At 38.7% G+C, this 19,170-nt stretch overlaps 1 protein-coding gene across 4 annotated transcripts in view; it reads left to right on the top strand.

Moving 5' to 3' along the window:
- The window catches only part of TP63 (tumor protein p63), a 219,381-nt gene that overhangs the window by 178,022 nt on the left and 22,189 nt on the right, over positions 1 to 19,170 (top strand). For 3 of the 4 annotated variants that reach the window (XM_008705162.2, XM_040621451.1, XM_008705163.2), the window contains exons 5-9: positions 11,967 to 12,153; positions 14,250 to 14,365; positions 15,560 to 15,669; positions 16,339 to 16,475; positions 18,273 to 18,355. In XM_008705162.2, coding sequence (XP_008703384.2) covers positions 11,967 to 12,153; positions 14,250 to 14,365; positions 15,560 to 15,669; positions 16,339 to 16,475; positions 18,273 to 18,355 — 633 coding nt within the window. The remainder of the gene's footprint in view (positions 1 to 11,966; positions 12,154 to 14,249; positions 14,366 to 15,559; positions 15,670 to 16,338; positions 16,476 to 18,272; positions 18,356 to 19,170) is intronic. The other variant, XM_040621450.1, reaches the window with a different exon arrangement.

Raw genomic sequence — 19,170 nt, 5'->3', positions numbered from 1 at the left:
ATCCTTGTAACCTTGTAGGAAAGTGGTGATCATATTTTATTTTGTAGATGAGCTCTGAGCCTTGTACTTGTTTTCCTAATCCTATTGCATGTTTCTGGAAATTCACACTGGCACAAAATACCCAGTTCCACGTGGGCCCCATACGAGGAGTGCTAAGACTGCATGGTGCATGGGAGGGAAATCAGCCTGAGTGTCAAGATGGTCCTTGTTACTGAGTGTGTTTGAGCAACTTTCATCTCCTCTCAGAACCTGGATCCTTCTTCTGTAACTGGAGGGGCTGAACCAAATAATCTCTCAGCTTTTCCTGGTCTAACTTTGTAAGAAAAGCTTAGCCACCGTATCTTAAACTAACACTGCCTTGAAACAAGCAATTCCATAATAGAAACTGAGAACCAAGTCCTTGGCTTACAATGTCAGGTTGGTTTTGTATGGAGACTCAGTCATCGGAGTATGATGTCATTGTAAAAGTATATAGCTTTCCAGAAGTAAGAAAATCTGAGTTCATTCCCACATTGCCTAGATTTCGTTGTACAACCTTTAGAAATCATTTCTTTGGGGGTGACTCGAAGAACTAATAGAGCTTCACTAACTAAATAGAGCTTCATGTTTCGCCTTGTGTCCCTCTGCTTTTTCTTCAGAACATATATCACACTTTTAGAAATCATTTAGTTAGTGTCCATGTTCCCTTTAATCCAACTCCCTTAGCCTAAAGGATACTGCTAATTCCCTGGAACTCAGAACAGAGCCTGCCATGAAGTGGGTGTTCAATAAATATTTGTTGAGTTAATGAACCAATTTCATTAAGTTTTACATCTGGAAATTGTGGAGAGAAAAGGGTTTGGACAAGATCTGCTATAATGTTCCTTCTGGGTTCTAACATCTTATTTCTATATTCTCTGTCTTCTAAAACCGTAAGTCTGCGAGAGTTTTATAGGTGCTGCCCGTATTAAATTTATTGATTAAAGTTTTTTATTAGGAAATATTTCAAGCCTACAAAAACAGCAAATAAATTTAAATACCTGAGTTATCTACCAAGATGCTAAAAAATTTCATATTGCTTCAAATATTTTTTAAATTTTTTAACATATATATTTATTTATTTTAAGATTTATTTATTTATTCGAGAAAGAGAAAGAGGGTGTGGGGGGTGGGAAGGGGCAGAGAGGGGGAGGAAGAGAGAATCTCAAGCAGACGCCCTGCTGAGTGTAGAGCCTGATGCAGGACTCGATCTCACGACCCTAAGATCATGACCTGGGCCGAAACCAAGAGTTGGACAATTAACCTACTGAGCTACTCAGGCACCCTTCAAATATTTAGGTTTTTAAATAAAATGTGACAGATAAAGCAAAAGGTCTCCCTCCCTTCTATCTCATTACCCTCTATCCTTCCAACTATTATAATGTAAGAACATGGATAAATGTTGATAATATGGGAAATGAAAATAGATTGCTGAGATTAAATTTTGAGCAGTGTAGCTTAAGTAAATTTTAAGGACACATAATATTGTATTGTATTTACTTATGAATCTATGCACGTATATTTTAAAAAAATATATGGAAGTGGATAAGCCAAATCCATTCATTTTGTTAAACAAATGAGTTTAGTAACTTGACATTATTTAGAACTTAGTAATTACTAGCAGATAAATATGAACTATGTGATTCATTATAAATGGTTAATATTCAAACTTAAGGAGATTTTTATTATCTGACAACAACTACTTCCTGACCAGGTTAAAATATTATTTTCACAGTGTTCCCCAAATTACTTAAGCTACATTAAATACTCTATATGGAAGATCTTAGAAATATGAGGCTTCAGTAATAATCATAATACATGTGTTTATGTTGGTCTTTGCAGTTGACTAAGGCTTCCCATAACCATCCATCCTTTTTCTTCTCTACTCTAAAAGATACATACTCTATGTTCCTTTTTTTTTTTTTTTTCTATTTTATGTTGGTGAGAAGTAAAGTGACTACATTAGAGACCCAGGGAATGAGTAGAAAAGGCAGAATTTAAATCTTGTCTCTTGACCCCTAGCTCAGTAACTGTTGATTTCAATTGATGGTGTTGGGTAAGAGTCCTTCTTTAATGCTCTCAGCTTTGAGAACTAACCCCTTTCCTCTTTCACAACAAAGTTGGCTTATTTATCCCAGTGTTACCTCATGTTATTTTATTTACTTTGTCCAGAATTAAAACTAATTATCTTTTCTTTTCTCTATTTGTTGAAGAGTCCACTGACTAAGCCAGGTCTCATTTTACTACTGACTCTTTAGGGAGCCCTAAACTAACTCTCTCATTCATCCTTTGATTTTAGGAAAGGGATAAGCAAATAACTGGCATTATTTTTGCAAGCATCTTTTGTTCCAATGATAAATAGTTCTCAGTCTGTTTCGGTACGTTCATGATGAAAACTAGAACACTAAGTTTTAGTAAGTCCCCAAAATTTCCTCTATCATTCCACCCTTTCGGTTATTTAGATTGCCCAAGTTTGGGCCCTCCTCATTTCTTTCCTGAACACTTCCTGATAGGTCTCCTTTCTCTTACTCCGTTCCAGTCTTGCCTCTACCAGCTTTGCTTTATTTAATACATAGAAGCGGTTAGGTCTTTCCCCTGCTTTGCAATCCTTTAGTGATTCTTCTTTGCCTGTTGGTAGAGTCCAAGTGTTTCTTGTGATATCCAAGGCTCCTCAGAATCTGGTAGCTGCCTTCCTAGCTTAGCCTCATTGCTTTCTGCTCTGCCCCTCACCCTCCTGCCCTTCCCCCTCCCACCCTGCCCCCACCTATATTTCAGCCATAGTTAAAGCCTATCTGCTTGGGGTGCCTGGGTGGCTCAGTCATTAAGCATCTGCCTTTGGCTCAGGGTGTGATCTTGGCATTCTGGGATCGAGCCCCGCATCAGGCTCCTCCACTGCGAGCCTGCTTCTTCCTCTCCCACTCCCCCTACCTGTGCTCCCTCTCACTCTGGCTGTCTCTCTCTCTGTCAAATAAATTAATAAAATCTTTAAAAATAATAATAATTTAAAAAAATAAAGCCTATCTGCTTATATTCATGATGTTCCCTATCTGTGGAAAGCTTGTCTGTGGAAAACTCTCCCATTCTCGTGTTCTTGGGTACACCATCTAGTTGGTGAATAACTTGCCTTTAACTTTACCACTGTGAAATCTTTCTTCTCCAGTGGAATGTGTTTGCTTTTCTCTTTCTCTCGCATCTCCAACCAATCTGTTAGCATATCTGGTTAAAATATATCCAGAAACCAACTGCTTCTTGCCAACTCTACCTCTGGTCTAAGCCACTCTCATTTTTTACTTAGATCGTTTGCAGTAGGTTCCCTACTGATCAATCCATTTCCGTTTTTGATCTATGAAGTCTGTTTTTCACATAACAACCAAAATATTATTAAAGTGGAAATCAGATCATGTCACCTTCTCAGGCCTCTCCAACAGCTTCTTAGCTCACACCAAGGAAAGCTGCAGTCTGTTCCTGGCCTGTAAAACCTTATATGATCTGGGTCTTTTATGTGGTCTGATTCAGATCTTATCCCTTACCACTGTAGCCTTTGCTCACTGCTCTCCTTGATAGACATACTTATCCCAGGACCTTAGTACTTGCTGTCTCCAGTAATTGAAATATTATTTCCCTAGATGTATGCATGGCTTACTGCTGTACTTCCTTCAAATCTTTCTTTAAATATCAATTTATCAAAAAATCTTTCCCTGATATCCCTTGATAAAATAATATCGCCCTCACACCACACTCCCCAACTCTTGTCTCTTGACTCTCTATCTCCTTTAATTTTACCCCGACTTCATTTTCTTCATAGCACTTATCACCGTCTGACATAGTATTTATTTGTTTATTCTAGAATATTTAGAGCATGGACCTTGCTTTTCTTTATTTCTGAATTTCCATACCTAAAACAGAGCCTTGAATATGATACTTGCTCAAAAATGGGAAATTTATTAACAAGTAGTTTATTCCTCTCTCCTCTATAATCCCATTTATGTTGTACATGCCTCTGCTCTACACAGTATATTTCTGTTGTTTGTGTGTTTTGTTCTGGCTCTAAACTGAGCAACTTGAAGGTAAGACTGAGTAAGCATTTCTTTCCATTTATTTTATATTTCAAAGACTGGCATCCACAGTAAGAATACATGAATTCCTGCATTCCGGGGTTTTTAATCTTGTTTCTCTCTCTTCCTTGTTACCTGACATTGTGTAGTATGTGCTTAGTAAATGTGTCTACTATAGATTCTAATATAGATTCTAATATAGAATCTTAACTTCCCACCAGAATATTATGAATTACAGAAAAATGCTTAACTAAATTGGGCACTCAGGATATTGATAGCACCCTGTACCAATTTTTATTTTTTTTAAAGGCTTACGGAACCAAATTGAAAGTTGTCAAAGAGACATGAGGGATGCAAATACTAGCTCTAGCTATATCCTGTTATGTTCACGGAAAACTACAAAAGCAATTAGAGACCTATGTCAAAAAACAACGACAACCAAAATGAAGAAGAAGAAGGAGAAGAAAAAGAAAGTAAAAGAACTAAATATAAGGGAACATCATTTTAATGAATCAAAGGAAGCAAAAGCATCCTAGCCAAAAAAAAAAAAAAAAAAAAGTTCAGAAGATTGCTTCAGTACAAAAAATAAAACAGAAACACTATAAAGCTAGAAGAAAATAATATACCTAGAACAGCAGATTCTGATGACTGGATAAGGTAAAAAGGGAGATGAAGTAGATAAGGAGCATTTGAAATGCAATAGAAGAATTACAGTTATTTGTAGTAGAACAGAACTAACTCTAGAAAACCGTACATATGATATGGAAAACGACCTTGACAAGCTTTCCCAGAATGCAGACAAAAGGAATAAATGCTAACAGTTAGTGTTTGAGTATATAAAATGTATGATAGAGAATGCAGATCAAAATGTTTCTGAAAATTAGTTAAGAGTAGAAGAAACAAAAATGTAAGTAAAACAAGAAAAGAAAAATTATATTGAGTTGTGTTCAAGCATATAAATTGAAAGAGCTCACCAATCCACAAATAATTTCAAGAAAAAAAAATTAGAAATATTCTCACTTTTTTTGAAACAAAATAAAGAAGGAAACAAAATCCTGCAAGGAACTAGGGAGAAATAAGCACCTTACCTACTTTAAGGGAAGAAAATTCAAATTGACTTTGGACTTCTCTATAACCTTAAAATATGCATTGACTCAATTATCCAGTTTCAAGGGATCCAACTAAAACTAATTTACATACTAAGGATTTGTGAATTAAAATATATTCTGCAGTGTTATTTTTAATATTTTAAAATTAGAGTAAAATTCATACTCTATAAGAAAAGCATGATTAAGTAAATCATGGCATATCTCTTTAATAGTATAATTTGCAAAAACTTAAAATTATATTTTTAAATAGAACACACTCATGATAAATAAAAAGGATAATACCAAAATGTTTGTTATGTTCCAGTTTGTATAAGGTGTGTGTGTTTGTGAGAGAGTGTTTGTGTGTATGTATGTGTTTATATGCATAAGAATAAGTCTAAAATGTTAATGGTATATATCTCTGGGTAGGGGAAATACGTTATATATTTCCTTTGTTTTCCAGAATTTCTATGTGCATGTGTTGTATAATTATGAAAAAACAGACAACTTTATGGAAAAGGAGAAGTTGAAAAGAAGTTTATAAGTTTTTAATCCTTCGTAACTGCCTCTAATAGAGACAGCACTATAGGGAGAGATACGTTATATCTTCAAACGTAAAGGTTGGAATGTATAATGTCCACCCAAAGAGCTGCTGGAAATTCAATGCAATGGACTTGCATCACCAAAGAAGTTCTTAGATATAGGAGATTCTCTTTTCAGATATAGAATCAACTGGCTTCTTCCTTTGATACCTGTAAGTAGAAAAAAACCTAGCTAGAGATAAAAATAACCTTAGAACAGCAATAAAAAAAAAATCCATTTAGAATGATAAGAAAATGGTACAAAGGGGAAATAAGTTAAAACCAGAAACAGAACCCATTAAATAAGCGTAGGTCTTAGAGAAAGAATTGTTTTTCTCAGGAATGTAAATGTGGTCCCTTATTATATTGGATATGAAGACTAACCAAACCTCCAAAAGAAATGCTTCAGGTGTTCCTCCATATGAAGAATATATTAAAATATTATGGATATAGCTAAAGGGGTGCTTCAGAGGCACCTTTGTAGAATGTAGAATGCTTATATTAGAGAAGCATAAAGGTCTAAAATCAATGATCTAGAATATCAATTTAAAAAATAAAAATAATTCAATGGCAAATTGAACCATAGTTCAAAAAAAGTCATGCATATCGGAAAGGAAGGAATAAAACTGTCTTTACTCACAGTTAACATAATCATCTATGTAGAAAATCATAAGATAGGTGCAAAAAGCTACCAGAACTAGTAAGTTTAGCTGGGTGACAGGATGCATAGTCAATATACAAAGATCAATTATGTTTTTATATACTAGAAAAATAAAATTAGAAATTAAAAATTTTGAAGTTTAAACAATTTTTAAAATTTAAATTTAAAGTTTAAACAATTTTTAAATATTTGCAAGATTTGCACACTAAAAACTATGAGACATTCTTGAGAGAAATGAAAAGTTCCTAATTGGAGATATATACCATGTTCATAGATTAAAATACATAATATTGCTAGTATATCAGTTCTTTTCAAGATCACCTATATATTCAAAATAATTTCATCCAAAATTCTACCAAGAATTCCGTGGTAATCAGCAAGTTGCTTATAGATTTTAAATGGCATTTCAGAGGACCTAAAAGAGCCAAAACAATTTTGAAAGAGAACAAAATTGGAGGATGCAGGTTCCCTGATTTGAGACTTCCCATAAAACTGGAGTAATCCAAACAGCGTGACACTGATGTATGAATAGACATATAGGTCAATAGAAAAGGGCAGTGTCCACATAAAGATATGAACACTTGTGGTCAATTAATTTTCAAAAAAAATTCTAAGGCAATTGAACAGAGGAAAAAGATCAAGATAAACTTTTCAACAAGCGTTGCTGGAACAACTGGATAGCTGTTAAAAAGAAGAGGACAAGGAGGAGGAGAATCGACTCAACATAGATTAGGACTAAGTGCAAGAGCTACGACTATAAATCTTTTACACGCAAATATGCAAAATCCTTCTGACGTTGGATTAGACCAAGATTGCTTAGGACACAGCAAGCATAAGCCTTAAAGGCAATATACTGATAATTTCTCAAAATTAACTGTTTTGGAAAAGCCCACAAAATGGGTAAAAAAGACAAGCTGCAGACTGGGAGAAAATCTATTTTAAAATATGTATCTGATAAAGGACTTTTATCTAGGCTCTATAAAGAACTCTTTCAACTCAAGAAAACAAGCAACCCAATTTTAAAAAATTAAAATTTAAAATGTTTGAAAGATTTGAACAAACCCTTCAAAAAAGAATAGTGAATAAGTATATGAAATAATATAAATGAATATAAATGTATTTATATTTTTAATTAAATATTTTAATTTCTTTGAATAAAAATATAAATATATTTTATTTTTAATTTTTATTATGTAAAATATAATTATATAAAAATCTGATGTATATGAAATAAGTGTATAAAAAGATACTCCACATCATTAATCATCAGGGAAATGCCAATTTAAACCATAGTGAGAACCATTACATGCCTGCTACAATGGCATTAAAACTGACACTAGCAAGTGCTGACAAGGATGTGAACCCTCATCCATTGCTAGCGATGATGTAAGGTGGCACACCTTCTCTGTAGAACAGCTTGGCAATTGCTTATAAAGCTAAGCATACTCTTCCCGAGCAATCATACTTGGAGGTCCCTGTCTGGAAAAATGAAAACATATGTCCTTACTAAGATTTATATATGAATGTTCGCAAGAGTTTTATTCATAGTAAATACAGAGTGGAAATAGTTGATGAGTAGATAAATAATGGAATTCCACTAAATAATAACGTGGAATACTGATACATGCAAAAACATGGATGAGCCTCGAAAACATTATGCCGAATGAAAGAAGCTGAGCACGTAAGATCATGTACTGTATTGTTCCATCTCTAGAAAATTCTAAAATCGTGCAGTGAGAGAAAGCAGGTAAACGGTTGTCTAGGAAGGGGTCAGGAAGAGGATTAGCTGTAAAAGTGGCAAAAGATAATCTTGACGACAGGGCTGGGAGAGGAGGTTATACAACTGTGTATGTTTGTCAAAAGTCATCAACTTGTATACTTAAAAAGTGGTATAATTATAGTAAACTCTACCTCAAAGCTGATTGAAACAAAACAAAAAATACATACCCCCCCAAAAATTAGACCTTAGAAATAAAGAGTCTCAAGTCAATGTTGGGACAGTTTAGAGGTAGATTTTAGAAGTCCCAGAGAAAAAGAGAGAAACATTAAAAGGAGCCAGATATGTTTCACTTTTCACCATGTGCCAACTTGAATTGCCAGTGTATTCTAAAATGTTGGCGTAAATCAGATTGCCATTCTTTGTGATCCTGCAGAAGACTGGAAAATTGGTAGAGATAGTGGCCATTTGGTAGAGGATAAGGGAAGTGGGGAAGTCGAAAGAATTACGAATATCCCATAGGCCGGGGAGCCTGAATTTAGTGCTGGAAAAATATTAAACATCAGCACAGACTGAACACGCAGCCAGTGAAGGAAATATAGCAGCAGAAGCTTGGCTTTTAAAGAACCGAGCATGCCAGGCCACTTCAGCCCCCCTAGTTACAGAGCAGCAGACCTGTTAGCAATGATCAAAATAGATCTTGGCCCTGGTCAGATATTTCGGTTTAGTCAATATGAAACTTTCATCATTAAAATTGGAAAATGTGGTCTACAGTACTAGATGCAGTCCTAGCCGAGAGGGGGATATCTAGATTTGTCCGAGCTTGGTGTGGAGAACGGAGAAATAAACTGAGTCATTCCAGACAGGGAGTGGCATGATTGAATTGAGGGTGAAGCATATACGGTGTGTTGGAGGCGCTAAGAGGCTTGCATGGGTAGAACGTGCAGTGGGAAGTGAGTGTGTTTGGGGGGTGAGGGGAGGGAAAGAGAAATAGATGGGGTCAGACCACAAAGGGCCTTAACAAACCATGTTCCGGAAAGATCAGGGCCTTGTGCATGACTTGCCCTGAGCTGTAATCGAACCGCTGGTACTGGACTCCAAGGTTGGCTTCCTCCTAGCCCAGGATTTTTTCAGTTCCATCACTTGCTGCCACTCTCTGCAATTAAATGAGCCAACATGATTACACTGAGAAATAAATAAGGAGGAATTGTTGATGGTGAGTCAACCACTTTTGAGCTTGTTTTAATGTTGGAGAAGATGGTATACCTTTAAAGTTGATTCAGAGTATAGCCATGCTGTTGGGAATTAGAAAAAGGTTAAAAGTGCACAGATTTGCACCAGGGAGTCAAGAGAAATCGAGACAAGGGACTGTTGTTACAGGGCTGGGATTAGCACCCTCCTCTACTGGTTGCTAACCAGCTCTTCTCTGTGACCGCAGGCAAGTCCTGTGTGCCTCAGCTTTCTTATCTATAAAATGGGGATAATAGTGCTGGTTCTTTATCTGTTATCTGCAATTCTGAGATCCAAAGAGCTCTGAAAACCGAAAGTTGGTTTGGTTTGGTTTTAATTTCATGAAGTTTGTGATGGACTCATTTGGTGGTGAAATCTGGCCTGAACTTTGAAGCTCTAAAGTCATTTCCCAGTTGGTGTGAATAGTCATGAATTCTGAAGAAACATTAACATTCGATTCTGAGGTGCTGACCTAAATCCTGCGGGAGGTGTTTATTATATATGTTATATGAACTCTACTCCTTTTCTAAAATCAAAACAATTCTGGATTCTAAAATATCTGGCCCCAGGGGTTTCAGATAAGAGACTGTATCCCTGTAATACCTTCCTCATGGGGTTGTGTGAGGATTGTGAGGATTCCATTTCTGGCAGAACTCAGGAAAAGGTAAAGCCATTATTATTTACCATTATTCGGACTCAGAAATGAGATTCCCCTCTCCTATCCCTGAGAATGAGTGAGAGTAACAGCTGATGACGCCTATGTTTGTTTTTAGTACTTTTACATTTTTGTCTGTCAAGTTTGATTGATAGTGTATCAATTATTGAAATAAGATGTGTTTTTTTTTTCTTTGAACTGTACTACTCTGAACACTAATCTTTTTTTTTTTTTTTTTTTGCCAATCTTGACATACTTGGGTAGGTGCCGTATTTGCCTTCAGGTGACAACCTTATATTTCAGTAATTTTTCCTGAGGTAGATCTTATGAAACTCACGCTTAGGTTATATATCTTCTAACTAAAACACAAATGGTTATGCTTATTTTCTGAGCATTCTCAGTAAAAGTGAGTTCTTAACATGTCTTAAGGCAGTGTTTTTGCTTGTAAAGTCATTGGTTAAAAACACTAGCACAAAAATAGTCTTCTAGTTTTCGTTCATTGATTCCTGAGTAGAATTTTACTTTTGTGGTTGATTTTTGGCATGCTCCCTGTTTCCTCAAGCTATATAAAACCCGTTTGCTGTGTCTAATCCTTGACCTGTGGGCATGGAGAGCTGATTATGCAACGCACTCCTAGCATTAGGAAATTTTTAACAAAATTTAACATACTAAAAGGCTTGGGATAAAAAGAAGGATTAAATAAAATATTTCAAAAGGAAGAAATAAAGCAATTATTTTTAAATGCACTTTTTAGTCAGACATTTGCCTTTAGTCAGAGTTGGGTTGAAACATACCAATAATAAATCTTTTTGCCACTTGGCTCCTGGTCCCTAGTGTCTTTCCCCTGGAAGACTGTTGCTGCCAATTTAGGATTGCAACCTGTGTGTGCGTGCGTGCGTGTGTGTGTGTGTTTACCTTTGTTTGGGTAAGTGTTACTAGGTGCCCCACTCTTGGCTGGCAGTGCTGGTGCCTGGTGGTTTCACTGCAGCAGCAGAATGAGGAAGAATGCAGTGATGGGGCATTGGCCCAGAGAACAGGGATGCTAACAGTTAATAGAATGGAAAGATTAGAACGGAGACTTTCTACATTGTTCAGAGATGGAGGGGAAGAAACGCAGGATAGGACTTTTTTCTTCTATTTGGTTCTAGGTCTCATGTTTTTTCCCCCTATTTTGCCATTTCTACAACCAACCAACCCACGAATCACCGAATTTCCTCTCCCTCAGAAGGAAGTGTGGGGAATAGAAGTTTCAGTCGCTTATGAGTGAAGAGATCCGTAACTTGATGGCTTTTGCCATCATGATTTGTGCCATTGCAACAGCCAGTCCTTTTCATGAGAATATAGGACCAAATGGCCCCTTTCAGCTTTTCCACTGTCTTAGGCTGTGGCATGAGAATATAAATGCAACAGTTTGGGAGAACTTTTGCTTTGACGTTTTCTGGCTGGTTGACCTTGGGTAAAATCTCTTTACTCTGCCAGATAGTGCATCTTAATTTTTTCCCCATAAATCGTATTTCTTATGAGTCTCTCTAGAGTATTGTAAGGGCAGGATAAATTATAATCTGTTTAATATCACTCAATATATGAGAACATTGTTGTTTTCCACTTAGGTTCTGGGATTCTATAAAGCTGTTCATGGTATGAATTATTTAAACCCCTCTGAGACTCAATTTTTTCATCCTAATGAGAAGATACCAGAAAATAATGACATAAATGTGTTTTGATAAATCTGAACTCTTTTATTGACAGGATTTTATTGAAAGTAGGAAAATAAGATGAATTCGATTAGTGAATATATCTCCTTCTGATAAGATTGCTTGCTGTCATCGTCAGGCATGTAGTAGCCAGTCGTAATCGTACACCTATAGAAAGTGGACCTGTTTTCCTTGCTCTGATTTGGCATGTAACAATATCCCCTATTGGTTCTTTCCTCCCGCTACCATCGGCCCATCTCTAAGCAGTATTCCACTGAACTGAAGAAACTATACTGCCAAATTGCAAAGACATGTCCCATCCAGATCAAGGTGATGACCCCACCTCCGCAGGGCGCTGTCATCCGTGCCATGCCTGTCTACAAGAAAGCTGAGCATGTCACCGAGGTGGTAAAACGGTGCCCCAACCATGAGCTGAGCCGTGAATTCAATGAGGGTAAGGATTGGGATCTGGGGCTGTTCAGCTAAGCTCCTGAAAAATAGACATCCTGTGGAGATTTTTCTTTGGGGTCCATCTATCTGGTTCCAAATTCTGCAGTCTGAGGACAGCTCAGTCTACCTTTCTAACAAACTGTCTGAGAATAATGATAAATACATTTATGGCTCCATACCAATTGGACCGTTCGTAATTTAATATCGGTAATTACGAGGTGACCTGAACTTGCCTCTTCACTCCCTACTGCTTCCTTCCTTTTTCTTTTTTCTTTTTTAAAATGAGAGCGTGTAGGAGGGACAACCTGACATCGGACCTGTTCAGCCCAGGAGAGGGTAACCTTCAGCTTTAGAGCCTTTCCTAGAGTGGTTGCCAAGACTATACCAATTGAGAGCTGGAGGGAGCATAAAAGATGAGAAGCATGAAAAACTAGAAGAGGAAAATGGGAAAAAAGAAAAAGGAATGAAGACAAATAATAGACAAAAGGAGCAAAGAGAAGATCTAGGACATAAGCTGGGAGGGGGGACAGCAAAGTCATGGACTAGGAGTCAGGGAGCAGGTATTTTGGGGCCTCCTTTAAGCTCTGTGTCCATGGATAAGTCATGCCCCATGTTCTGAGCCTCAGATCCAACAACAGCTTTACAGAGGAGGTCTCTATTTCCAAGCATTCTCTAACATTGGATATTCTAAGGTTCTATGAAGAGAGGCTAAGTAAGGAGCAGCAAAGAGTAGAAAGGAAGGATAAGAGAACACATGAGTATTCATCAAAAGAGTGATCTGGGTGCAAGAGGCTTGGAGGTTAGGACACTTTATATAGAAAATATATTTTAAAAAAAATAAATATTGGTAAGTAGCTAGTATGATGTAGGAGTAGATGGTAGAGAAAAATTAATGGAGGAAGAAAGAGAACGGATAGAAATGTCAACAGAATAAGTTAAAATCCTCCCACCTTAACACAACTACTTCTTACACATTAATTTCCAGTCCTTGTCTACACGGCCTCATTTTCAATACCTTTCCATCTTGTTTTTCACTTAATAACATGCCTTAAAGATGATTTCTTATAGCTAGGCTCCATTATAGGTTTCCAGAACTGCCCTTGACTTATTAAGTTGATATAACTATATTTTGTTTTGTTTTGCTTTCTCACTGTTTGACATAACACCTCTTTTTAGTTTTTGCCAAATAAATGATTCTTCGGAGAGCGTTTTCACACTTAACTTTTGACTTTTATAGAGTAACAATTTTTATAGACTGGTAATATGTACCCAAAGATTAAGAACCTTTATGGCTCCAGCTCCCAATTCTCAGATCAGCTGCTTTTTTTTTGGAGCTCTGTCAAGTATCCCGATTTTGTGAAATGTGGCCTGTGCTCTTTTGAAAGTATGCTTCCCTTTTCTGATCCTCCAACCTGGGACTCTGTCAGCACTAGACAATGAGTAAGTTTCTCATCTTTATGACCAAAGCAGGTATAAAACCAGGGGTTCCTGACTGGCTCAGTCAGTAGAGCATCTCAGGGTCATGAGTTCAAGCCCCACCTTGGATGTAGATCTAAAAAAAAAAAAAAAATGGCAGGTGTAAATGTGGAGACTTTATGACAGAGAAAAGAACAGGCAGTGAAAGGTATATCCTTGCCATCTATTACCTCTTGTTAATATTTTTCCTAGTCAGTTTTGGGGAAGCATCTATTCTCAGGCTGAGTTCTGGGGTTTTTTTATTTGTTTTTTTATGAACTTGTTCCTTTTCCTTCCCTTTCCCATGGGAGCTAGCAGAATCCCCTCTATGGATAGAGCAGAGACACAGTCATAGGGTTTCTTGAAAGCTTGAATTGTTAACCTACAGTTCCAGAAACAAAGGACTATTCCATTAAATATACATGAGCATTCCAGCCCTTTCTATTGCTACAGAGGTATACCTTCATTTATTAGCTATCTGGCAATGAGATCTCTTCCTTTCTTCAAGGATGTATGTTTCCTCTATTAAACAAACCATGTCTTTAGCCACCAATATTTTGCCCATGAGGTTTTCTTTTCTTTCTTTTTCTTTCTTTCCTTTTTGAAGGCAAAGAACTAACTATTTTGTCTTTCTGTGTTCTGCAGGACAGATTGCTCCTCCTAGTCATTTGATTCGAGTAGAAGGGAACAGCCACGCCCAGTACGTAGAAGACCCCATCACAGGAAGACAGAGCGTGCTGGTACCTTATGAGCCACCCCAGGTAACATGATAAGTACTGGGCTGACTTGGGAGAGCAGTTCTTTTGGTATTAGAGTGTTCCGAGGATCTCTTTCTGCCTCAGTGTTTGTCATCAAATACAACCCTTCTTGCATTTCTCCTCTCCCTCTTTACCACACTGCTTCTCTATCCCCTTCGGAACTCCTGCATTTGTACTGTTAGCTTGGTAACATTGCTCTGTACCCATGTGCCACTCTTAAAGGCCAATCATAATTGAACTTGCAATTGGGTAAATACCTGACCTTTTCTCATCCAGAGAATTTAACTGGCAATTGAACTGGTAGTAGATGTGGACCAGATGCCAGTATACTCCCAGTGGCCTACGAATGGGAGACTCTGAGGGGGATCTCTTAGCTGAAGTTTGGACAAACAGGTGGCAGATTAGGAAAGCAGACTGGTTCTGTGGTAAGAACACTGGAGTAGTGAAACCAGAGTCTCTGGTTTGCCAGCTTGCCGTGTGGACCGTTAGCTTGTGGCTCTCCCTCTCTAAGCTTCAGTTGCCTTGCCCATAAATGACCACTTTGGAATAGATGATTTAATCCTGAAGACCTTTTCAGCTCTGGAGTGTTATTTATGGAAGTGGACATTTAAATCTGTGTTATACTCTTTTATCTCCATAAGGGAAATATCCCTGGGTGTTGCTGCTATTTTGGATAAATTTTTCATTTCTCCCCGTTGGTGATAGGGATTAGCTTGCAAATGAATAGGATCAATAGGGTCAAAGTCTTATGATTTAGGGACATCTGGGTGGCTCAGTTGGTTAAGAGACTGACTCTTGATTTCTGCTCAGGTTGTGATCTCAGGTCGTAAGCTGGGGCCCATGCCAGGCTCTGCGCTGAGCAGGGAGCCTGCTTCTCTCTCTCTCTCTCTCCCTCTCCCTATACCTCTCCCCCTGCTCACTCTCTCTCTTTAAAAAAATACATCAATCTTTTTTTTTAAATATTATGTTTTAAAGCCTTTTTCATCTAATTTAGTGTCCCGTGTTGCAAACATTAGTTTTAAGCTCCCCAAGAGGCAAGGCAAAGAGGAATTTACAATGGGTTTTAGTGCTTGTCTTGCTAGAGGAAAGCGTATCACCTCACCAGAAGTGAGTTGGTTAACTAGAGAGAAGAAGTGAGAAGGAAGAACTTCAGCTCAAACTATTGTTAACCCAGACTCTTCTTCCTCCTGTGTTCAGGTTGGCACTGAATTCACGACAGTCCTGTACAATTTCATGTGTAACAGCAGTTGTGTTGGAGGGATGAACCGCCGTCCAATTTTAATCATTGTTACTCTGGAAACCAGAGAGTAAGTGGCATATTCAGAATTGTCATTCTGCAAAACACCGTGGGCAGAGGGCAACGTGAAATTGTGTTTGCTCTATCATTAACTTCCCATGTACAGCAAAGAGCTACCCTTGATTTTGTCCTTTGTGCTTTAAATCCTGGCTGCAAACACTGACATAAAAGATCTAAGAAGGTGGAGACAGAACAGGGTGCGTTAAGGTAGAGGGAAGAAAAGAACTGGGAAGGCATGCGAGTCACTTCATACCTGAATTCTTGACATTTGACTGCAGTAGTTTCTGATTAGACAGTGTTTGTTTTCATGTGACTCCCAAGGCAGTTAACAGTTTCTTTGAGTAAGTCTGGGCTGCCTAAGGGGGTTTTATCCAGAAACATCCACTGGCTTAACTCAACTTTCCTTCAAAATCTGTAGCTAAATACAGCTGTTCAGTTAATGGCTTGGAGGTTCTTTGCAGAACAAATGGAATGTTATTTACTCGTATTGTTTGTGGCCTGTAAGTCCTTTCGTGTTCTGCCAAGTGCTTCTGGGTCCATCCTCAAAGCAGCCATGAGTGAGCTGGTGGTGATGGTGGATGGGTGATGGCTGGCACTGGATATGGAAATGCGAGAACGCCAGGGACTTTTACAATTCTTTTCCATTTCACCCTTTCTTTCCCTCCTCTCTGATTCCCAGTGGGCAGGTCCTGGGCCGGCGCTGCTTTGAGGCCCGGATCTGTGCTTGCCCAGGGAGGGACCGGAAGGCGGATGAAGACAGCATCAGGAAGCAGCAGGTGTCGGACAGCGCAAAGAACGGTGACGGTACGAAGCGCCGTAAGTAGCTGTAGTAGCCAAACGGGGTAGGGTGAAGTCTTCTCCAGATGTGCGGGCCAGGAGCCATAGTGGGGGAGCTGCATAGGAAGACCTCAGGGCTTCGGGGGCACTATGACTTGAGGTCCCACAGTGCGAATGGCTGTCTCTTTGATGGAGGACTCCAGGTGTGCACGACAGCTTTGCAAAAGCAGATCGTCATTGTGAGGATGTCTTAGTCCAGCGGTCCTCAAACTGTGACTCCCAGACCAGTAGCATCAGCATCATCTTGCAACTGGGTAGAAATGCAAATTCTTAGTTTCAAGACCTGCTAGATTAGAAGCTCTGAGTATGAGCTACTGATACCAGTTTATTTTTCAGTAATTGCACCTGAGGGCTGAAAATAGCATCTGTCTACCTTATGAATTCCTGGGAACAGTGAGATTTACAAATGTATTTCACAAAGCATGGTCATGGGAATATGTAGATCTGGGTTTCATGGAGTTTTGGCATGTATGACCCTCTTGGGGCCTCAGTTACCTCATTTTTAATGAGACTAATGATTTAGGTCTGTTGTTTTCAAACTCCTTTTGTTAAACAGTAAAAGCTTTTTTTTTTTTTTAATGAAATATTTCAAAAAAGACTCTTACAGTGCATATAGATTAAAGTAGGTTGGCCGTGTTTGAAGAGGACAGGAGTCAGGGGTGGTCTGTGGCTCTCAACCACCCCTACCCATGTGGTACAGGGGCCTAGACTACTCCAGGAAACAAAGTGTAAAAGCCACTGATCCACATGTGCATCTAACTTGTGAGAAGAAATTGATTCTAGAAGGTGCCTCACATAAGACTGTTATCACTACAAGTATTTTAAATACACCACACTAGGACTTATTTCCTGAAAACACATTTTAATCTTATTACTGGTTAGTATACAGAAGAAATATAAATTGTACTTCGTTTTACGGAACGACAGAATGTTATAACAGCTACTCATCCTCAACTTCTAACTGTTCCGTATGACTTGCCCTTCCTGTTAGGCTCCTTCTCTCTGATTATTCCTCAAAAAAGTATATATGTATGATGTATCTTATATATCTGTACATATACAAAATACATACATATCTATATAATTCTATCTCCACCCTAATTTTGCTCTTGAGTCTGTCTGGTGGCATCCTTTCTATATGCTTCCCTTAGCACCTCAGTTACCTACAAATTAATAACTTGAAGTAAGAATAGATTATCGGAACTCTGGCAAGAGAATCCTCTCTATATCCTGGATCCCGGGTATAGTTTCTAATGTTGGAACCCCTAAGGATTTACTAGCTGCATTCACTCACTTTACCAAAGGGAAAACCGAGGGCCTGGAAGCGGATGCCCATCTGAAGTTGCGTGACGTACGCACTGCTGCGGGAGAGCTGAACACACAAGCTGAACGCGTGGGCAAGACAACTTCTGCAATACCCCTTTCCCTCCTTGGAAGATAAATGATCTGAAAAATACAACACCGAAACCCATTTATCTTCCTTCCTTTAACAGCTGTTCACAGACACACGCCAGCAAGACACGGGGATTCCTGCAGCACCACTTAGGCCAAAGGCTCTCTTCCAGCTTCCTGGATGTCTTCCTTCTACTGACTCCTCCCCCCACCTCATTATTGTTAGGCATACACTTAATATCAATGCAGTGATCACAAAGGAAATGGAGGCTTAGGACTGGAAACGCTAATCTCACAGCTTTGCTGAGGCTACTGTCTGTTTAATAAATGTGCTAGTGCTTCAGAAATGTTCCCAGGATGAAACTTGCATTTTCCCTCCACCAGCTTTTCGTCAGAACACACATGGCATCCAGATGACATCCATTAAGAAACGGAGGTCCCCAGACGATGAGCTGTTATACTTACCAGTGAGTCTCCCTTGAGTCTCCACGATTGCTTCATTTTTACCTTCTCTGACTGAGCTTTTCCTCTGCGTCCTCTTATTATCTGTGATAAGGAGAAAGGGATGGTGGGGACTAGGGTGATAAAACAGGGAGAAAATATAATTTGAAAAATCAGGAAATGATCCCTCTCTTCCCCTATTTTGAAATCTGTCAGCAGCACAGACTCCTGTACTTACTACTCACTCAGTCAAAGCTACTCTTCTAATATGATCTTTCTTACCCAAATATTTAAAATTAAGTTGCCGTTCATTGTTTAAGAATGATAAGATTACCCTAGACAGTGTGGCCATACCACCCCGTGGCCAAGACTGAGATTTTGTCAGAAGGAGCTCACAGACTTGACAGTACAACCAGGTCCAGAGTTGACTGTGATTTCTTTTAGGAAGTGCTATAGAGAAAGCCGAGCCAGACAGGATCCTCAGTTATATGTGAATGGCCAGAAGACGCAGCCCAGTTGTTGCATAAGAGCATTGTTCATTCCTATGAGGAACATGAGTCCTCTCAAGGTCACTGAGGTCCCCTTTTTAGATTATGGTTGCAGTCTGTTGGATTCTTAGCACCTTAGGTGTCAGCCATCGAGAGTGGCAGCAGAGTCTTGGTAACCAGCATAACCGTAGACGCCGTCTTAAGGTACCTGAGACCCAGGTAAGCCAGGCCAAGAGATTTGAAGGGAGCTGCCGCCCCTGTATTGAACTAAAGCAACTCAGCAGGTTTGGGTGTGCCACACCTGCTTCCTGCCTTCTTTGGGCCCTGACCTTCAGGGCAACAGACTGCTTACA

The sequence above is a fragment of the Ursus maritimus genome, unplaced genomic scaffold, assembly GCF_017311325.1.
Source record: "Ursus maritimus isolate PB19 unplaced genomic scaffold, ASM1731132v1 scaffold_4, whole genome shotgun sequence".
In the NCBI taxonomy this organism is placed as follows: domain Eukaryota; kingdom Metazoa; phylum Chordata; class Mammalia; order Carnivora; family Ursidae; genus Ursus; species Ursus maritimus.
The sequence above is the reverse complement of the archived record's forward strand: the minus strand, read 5'-3'. Positions and strand labels throughout refer to the sequence as shown.